An 8,222-nucleotide genomic window follows, 5' to 3' on the forward strand; every position below is an offset into this window, starting at 1 on the left:
TCATGAGATTGGACATTATGGTTTTAATGTACTCTGTGGAGTTTAGCTGGCAATCCTATCCAAACATGATTATGAGTTCAGAAGAGTAAGTCTTTCTTAAATCCATAGTGGGGAAAGAGATATAAGTCTCATTGCATTGCATTAGATTAGGTTCAAGTCACTACCATACAGTGGCTCACCTTATTTTAGGTTTCAAGGCTGATTCCTATATTATAAGTCCTAAATTTATCGACGCAACCTAAACCGGCGTAGGAATTTCCGCCGAAACGTGCGCCGGAAACTTATATTTCCGTCGGATTTCTGTGTGTTCCGGCGGATTTAGTCCGCCGGTAATGACGGATTTTCCTGTAGTGTATTATAAGTCCTCATTTCCTAAGTATGAACTACTCATCCTTGAGTCATTCTCTTTTGAAATTCCAAATGTTTTTATCCTTACCTTAAACTTTGAGATCCTAAAAATATTTACACTAGTTTAATCAAGAGCTTTTTTGGGAGATTCACCTCTCTTGGGATATAATTAACTATAGAGACTTGCCTTTATGGGGAAATTGGAACTCTAGAGTAAAATAAACACTATCTTATTCTCGTAAGGTAGAAGAAAGATCTCTAAAAATATAGATAGTTTTTCCAAATCCCAATTTTCAAATACCTTTGTAGAATGTCATTGCCATCATTCAAGATGATATGATATTCTCTTTGTCATATTTGATCATAAAAATGATGCTTTTTTGTCAAAACCCATTCTTACTTCTAAATCATTCACAAAATACTATCTTCATCTCTCGAGATGATATACTATTCTCGTCGTTGTATCTAATCATAAGAATGAAAAATTTTTAAAACCTCATTTCTCTCTTCAAACAGTTCAATAGGACATCATGTTTATCTTTCAAGATGAAAATTTATTTCCTTGAATGTGCTTGATTATAGAAAAGATATTTTCTAAAATCATATTTTATTATTGAATCCATTGTAGAATAATGTGTCCGTCTCTCAAAATGATATGTTATTCTCAATGTAGCATTTGATCACAAAATAGGAGAACACATTGAATCTATGTGGTAATATTTTTCCACAGTTTGCAATTTTGATTTTTGAATATTTTTAAAATCCATCGATGCAACTTCCTTACTTTAAAAAATATAAAACATAAGAAATTCATTCGAAAAAAAAAAAAATTAAGTATTAATGGTTAGACGATAGTGGTTGGATGACGAAACCCATAATATAAAATCAAGAATGGAAATCGAGCGATGATATTTGGGTGAAAGTGATTGGGCTATAATAGATGGGCGGTGATGGATGAACGATAGCATTTTGACAACTATGGTTGTTGGAAGTTTTCGTCATTGTCAAATGTCAGGTGGTGCTCAACAGTTCTTTAGATCTATAGTCTCTATAATTTCAAGTGAAGGTTAAATCTTCCATTCATGTGAAAAATATTAGGTCTATTTATAAATTTTTAGAGTAGCATTCTATCAAATTTAATTATAATTCTAAAATAAACTATTAGTTTGTCCATATTAATTCGCTTGATTATAGATCATTCGTTCATCTTTCGAGTACCTTAATGCCCTCAAAATTGAGTAATCATGTGCTCATCAAATTTCTCTTACTGAGATGTTTGATTTGAATATAAGTATGCAAGATTCAATGATGGTCTGGTCCTTCAATTAATATCACAAAATTTTAAATATCGCTTCAGGCGCTTGATTTAGGCTCATTTGGAGTCAGATTGAATCAGTTTTTTGACCCCATAATTTCTCTCTATGTTGTAATTAATTAATGAGCCTAACTGCTAAACAATTACCAAATAAGCAAAAACTTAATTGAAGCATTAAACAATTAAATCATAAAAGCATCTCCAACATACCAAATCATAATCTCAAATTAGTGCAACACAAAAATAAAGATGACTAACCAAATGAAAACAAATGTAAGCCTTTAATCATTCAAAATCCAGAGATTTTTTCATCCATTACAGCCTGAATTTCTTCAACCCAACTTTATCGCCAGTTTCCTTAATGTCTTCCTGCACCTGAGCCTTGAACTCACTGTAAGTGAACTCTCTGTAACTCGAGCTCCTGATCTTGAAATCCTCCTTAGGAAAAACAAAGAAGCACAAAGACATCCTCTCCTTGGTTCCATTAGCTAGCACTCTATGTTCCACACTTTTATATTCGTCGTTGCTGATTGCCTGCAACATCATTATCATTATATCATCATCAACATTATCACTATGAAATAAAGCAAATTGAACCATGCTTAGCAATTTCTCAATTTGGCGAGAATGATTTTATTTCAAGCCGATCCCATCTCTGCACAAAAATAGATTAAGGTTTCGTTTGGGACGACTTTCTTGTTGCTTCTTAAAGCAGCTTTCTAGTACAAAAAAATTTACTAGAAAACTTCTTTAAGAAGCAATAAGAAAGTCATCACAAACAAAGGCTAAATCTATCAAAGCAGGCTCAAAATTGACTCGTAGCTTGATTGATTCAATTTTGAGCTAGCTTAGCTTGAATTAGCTTGATTTAAAGCTGGCTTGAAAAAAATTAATTCCCATTTTTAGTTTTTTTTAATATTAAATAGCATCTATGTATAATTGTAACATACATACATGTATTAATCTTAAAAAATATATATATATATTGAGCTAAGATTAAGCCAGTTAGATTCGATCCAAGCCCAGCTCAAAATCGGCTCAAAACCTAGCTCTTATTTCAGCTCATTTGGCTCAGTTTTGTTTGGGACGGCTTTTTTCCTGCTTCTTAAAGTGGCTTTTTAGTATAAAAATTAAAATTTTTTAACCAAAAAGATGCTTTAAGAAGCAATAAGAAAGTCGTCCCAAACAAAACCTCAATTTAAGCCAATAATCAATTCAATTTTCAAGCGATCTTCGATGGTTGAGTTATGCTCGTAGCCCTATAGCCCCTACCTGCAACATATCACCAGTGTTGACGATGAGAGTGTTAGCAACTGGCATTATATGGAACCATGAACCATCATGGAGGATCTCCAAGCCACCAACATCATCCTGGTCTACCACAGTCAAGACTGAGCTATCTGTATGAGCTCCCATTCCTAAGCAGCTTTGAGCCTTGGGTAAGCAAGGGTAACGGTACATTCGAAAGATGCCGTTAGATGGATCCATGCACGAATCTAAAAGATTGGGATCCAGTTTGAGATCCAGCGCCATTGATTCGAATAGGGTTCTCACAATGCGCACCATATGTTTCCCGTAATCTTCCATTAGAGACCTGAAAATTAATTACAACAATTTGTAATTTTAGACATTTGAAGTAGACTAATATTAACGTTAACCTCCTATTTTAAGGTTCATGGATGGCTTTTACTTAAAGGGGAATTAAATAGAATTCATCATATTATATTATTTTATTTTATTAAAGGGGATAAAAATGATAAATATTAGGCCTATCTCATACATCAATTGATCAAATTTTATTTTTTATTTAAAATCTTAAGCTTTAAGAGTTAATTTAAATATTTATAACTCAAAACTTAATCATTGATTAATAATATTTGTTGGTCAATTTGATTGTTTTGATTTGCATATTAGGAAAACCAATAAGTTTTATTTTTAAATTTTAGGAAATTAAAAACGATTAGATTATTTTTCTTTTTTTTGCAGAGATTTAGGCTAATTAAGACAAGCTCACACACACATCCCATATGCAAGTGTTGAACTCAAGGCCTTTTGATTAGTAGCTAAAGCTCTCAATCAACATATCAAGATGAGGCGTGTATTATATTGAACTAAATTAAATCGATTAATTCGATTTGTTCTGACTAAAGGAAAATAAAAATCTACTTAGTAATGAATCAAAATATTACAAACTTAAATAGGATCTCTTAAGAAAATATGAAGTTGTCGTTATTGAAACTTGTAATTTTGACATAGAATAAATAATAATCACATTGATATTTATGTCATTTGTTTATTATCAATTATTTATTTAATGATAGAATTAATTTGTATAATTTAGTTTTTTTTATCAATTTTATAAAAGTAAAAAAATACAATAAAAAATCAAAAGCCAATAATAATCAAAATTATAATGAATATCTGAACCGAAATTTTCTGAATCACTATTGTAAGCAAAATTGACAAACATTCAATGGTCAAGAGGCGTAATAATAGCACAAATGGAGCCTCCTACTCCAACAAACATCAATTCATGAATCAATCTATGAATCATGGATGCTAGACATCAGCCTCTTTCTTCCCTGACTGGAAAAATTTTTTGGGGAAGAGACATCAGGACCATCCTTGGAAGACTGCACTCGTAAATTGGACGAATCTCATAATGAAATCCTTCAACTTTTACAAGTGATTCGAACTTAAGCAACAACACATCAAGAGGGTACCTGTCTACCTTGAGATTTTCCACTGGTCGAGGATATTCAACTTGAAAATATTCACGCATAACCCCTCACCCTTAACTAAGGGATCACAAAAAAAACATCGTACCTTATCGACATGTCTACCTATCACTCTCGGACGGGCTGACCAACCCATTTTCCTCTGGCTGTCATCGAGGACTTGGTCCAACCTCACCTCGCTAAAATCTCGCACAACAATTTATGTAATGAACTACAACGACTGATCCAAGAGGAGTTCTCTTTAAGAGGTGGAAGGCAACCCTTTTATCATAAGAGACTTTTAGGAGTCGTCGCCCTTTACTGAAGCTATCCTTTAACACCCCATTCTAACGAGTTTCAAATATCCTATCATATAATCTTAAGATGGGTTGTCTTACTCTTATGAACATATTGATCACTATAGAATAATAATGCATATTTAGCGAGCCTCATATGCTCTCTTCTACCAACTCTTCGAACATATTTGGCCTTACCTCTACTACTTTCAAAGTAAATACTGAGAGAAATGTTATACAAGCATCTGACTATCTCTTTGCATTTTATAAGCATAGTCATGGTCTAAGAAGATAATGTTATACAAAATCTTATTTATTATGTAAATAAGATCCTTTTTGAGATGGAGGGATGCTATTCATTGACAGATTAAAGAGCATTGACATTAGTCTTTTTAGCTAGAAAATTATATCCATATTTTCAAGCTCATATAATTGGGATATATACAAATCTCCTATTAAAAATATCAGTAAAAAATATGAGGCTTCTAGAAGATTAATCAAATGGTCGGTGGAGTTAGAAGAATTTGACATATATTTCTTACCCATACCTAACATCAAGTAACAACTACTTGCATACTCTATGGTTGAATGCACAATCACTATCTCCGATGAACTGCCTTCCCTTTTTTCCATTTCCCCTTCCTAGACCTTATATGTCGATGGAGCTTCTAAGAGTTCTAGCACTGGGGATGAGATTTTATTGATCACCCCTTAACATGTTACCTTAGAATATGAACTCCGATTGAAGTTCCCCGCAATTAATAATGTTGTCGAGTATGAAGCCCTCACTGCTAGACTAAGGCTTGCTATAGATTATGAAGTCCAAATTTGATAATTCATACTGATTTGTAACTCGTTATCTCTCATGTGGAGGGAGAATTTGATGCTCATAATCCACAATTAGCATAGTATTTCAATCTAGTGAAGTTTCTTTTCACCCACAGAAAGAAGTATCAAATCATCCATATACTCCGAGAGCAGAATGCTCTGAAACCCTCTTAAAAGTTACTACAATAATGACCGAGGATATTTCGAGAGAAAGTATATGGAAGAAACATACTTTCCTAGTATTTAAGGATCTTGAGTTATGCAATCGATCGGCAAGTCAAGAAAGCACTCTAAGATTGATCCTATCTTATCCTTCTTACAAAATGGGACTTTACCTTAAAACCCAATAGATGTAATATGATTCGAACAAAAATGGTGAACTTCACCATCATTAGTGAAAAATCAAATAAACAAGCCTTTACTGGGCCATAACGTAAATGTCTCCCACTCTTAGAAGTTGATTATGTGCTGTGATAGTCATTCAAGCATATGCGAAGAATAGTTAGTAGGAATGCTAATAACAATTACAATTATGAAAAAATGATTCTACTGGCCCACAATGAAGTAAGATGCACTAAAATTTACATAAAAAAGCAACAACTACCAGCTACACTCCAATCACTATTCACTTGCCATAGATCTCTCATCACTTCAATGCCTATGACCTTTTTTTTTTTAAATGGGGAATTGATATAATGGGGCCCTTTCATGTCGCTATTGGACAACGAAAATGTATCATCTTGATTGTGGACTATTTCATCAAATGTGTAGAGGCCAAATCCATGGAAAAAAATATGAAAGCAAATGTTAAACAATTTATTTGAAAAAATATAGTATGTCATTTTGACTTTCTTGTGAAGATCATCACTAACAATGGAACTTAATTCATTGGATAAATCTTTACAGTGTTCTGCAGGGATATGAAATATTCAATTAGTGCACGCGGCCGTGGCCAATCCCCAGGCAAATGGGTAGATTGAGGTTATGAACTGAACTATACTTAAGGGATTGAAGATGCACCTCGAGAAGGCTAGGGACAATGGGTTGATGAACTCCTCAATATCCTCTGGGCCTACCGCTCTACTTCTAAGACTCTAGAAAGGGAAACACCGTATAACCTTTCCTTGGTGCAGAGACAATCATCACGGTTGATATTGGAGTCCCAAGCCTTATAGTCTAGACTTTTGATTTCAATAATAATGATGAGAAACTCCGAAATAACCTAGATCTTTGATACCCTAAGGAAATACTTGAGTTTGCAAGTAACCCTAAGGTAATACTTGAGTTCACAAGCAAACCTACTCGAAATTAGTACAAAAACAACGGGAAAACTGCTATTTTCACATATATCCAGTAGCCACACAGCAGGTTTTGCAATAAAACAGTGGAGAATTGGAAGAGAAATCAATGATTTCAATAGTAGATGCAAGAAAAACAATAACGGATACAACATTCTTCAATTCGAGAGGAAGAACAACTCTCCACACGTCTCTAGCAAAGCCTAGAGCCCAAAACAAAGGGAGATCTGAAAATTTCAGCCAATCTCAAGATGAAACCCTAACTCACACCCTTCTCCTAATTAAAGCAAAAGGACTAATTAAAAATCCCTAAACAGCCCCTTAATTCAAATTTTCCCTCCTAAAGTTTAATACATTCATTGCTTGGGCCCACAAGAGCTAATTTTATTCGGGGGCCCAGAAAAATCCCCCCCCCCCCCCCCCTTCTCTGCCTGATTTCAGACCAGCTTGGGCCGTCTAGAGTAAACGTGGACCGGTCCAGGCTGGATCGGTCCAGCCGGCCCCTCTTGGGCCGGCGGCATAACAATCTTCTCCCATAAATAAGAGACATGACCTTACTTAAAATTGCTTCTTACCACCAAAGAATAATTCGCCACTACAACCGAAGGGTGAAACTTCGATACATCTCCATTGGAGACTTAGTTCTATTCAGGAAAGGACCCCAATGCAATAAACTCTCCCCCATATGGGAAAACCCTTATATAATAAAACCTATGATTAAGTTAGGAACATTCAAGCTAAAAAATGCTGATGAAAAAATACTACGTCAGACTTGAAATATTGAGAATCTTTGCAAATATTATTAGTAACTATTAACAAAGACACCTATTATATATCTTAAATATTTTTTGGATTGACTATTATGTTTCCCTCGTGTCTCTTAAGTTATGTATTGCCTTTTCTAAGATAATAAATTTTCTTTTGCTCAACTCGTTATTATTAATGTCTTCTTTTCCAAACCTGATCACAATGGTTATCCCAAATGAACTATGATCTAACAAAATATAATCATTGTCCTTGATTCATGAAATACATAATGTTCATTGTATCTCAATCATTGAATTATCAAATAACACTTTGACAAATAATTTCGGATAAGTCGCATGTCTTTGGTGGATTTTATTCATCTTCTATTACTCAAGTTAATGCTATCAAGTAATGCTTTGGCAAATAATTTCTGATAAGCCAAACATCCTAGATGAATGGCTCTCAACCTCTTCCCAACTAGTTAAATTTATCAACTAAATTTTTAACACATAACTTGGGATGGGTTAAAAAAAGGGTTACATTTGTTTAATTTCAATATATATATAAATATTTGAATGGAGGCTACAGTGGGAGAATTAAAAAAAAAAAGCAATTTTTTTGCATTTTTTCTAAAATTTTCGGAATTATTTTTAAGACTAAAAATAAAATTATT

At 33.6% G+C, this 8,222-nt stretch overlaps 1 protein-coding gene across 1 annotated transcript in view; it reads right to left on the reverse strand.

Moving 5' to 3' along the window:
* Positions 1-1,867: 1,867 nt before the first annotated feature.
* Positions 1,868-8,222, reverse strand: part of LOC110105020 (gibberellin 2-beta-dioxygenase 6) — a 9,569-nt gene continuing 3,214 nt past the window's right edge. The window contains exons 2-3 of the mRNA XM_020834366.2: positions 2,936-3,257; positions 1,868-2,197 (exon numbers count right to left, since the gene is read on the reverse strand). Of these exons, the coding sequence (XP_020690025.1) occupies positions 1,979-2,197; positions 2,936-3,257 (541 nt within the window). The 3' untranslated portion in view covers positions 1,868-1,978. The remainder of the gene's footprint in view (positions 2,198-2,935; positions 3,258-8,222) is intronic.

Source organism: Dendrobium catenatum, unplaced genomic scaffold (assembly GCF_001605985.2).
Source record: "Dendrobium catenatum unplaced genomic scaffold, ASM160598v2 fragScaff_scaffold_128, whole genome shotgun sequence".
Lineage (NCBI taxonomy): Eukaryota > Viridiplantae > Streptophyta > Magnoliopsida > Asparagales > Orchidaceae > Dendrobium > Dendrobium catenatum.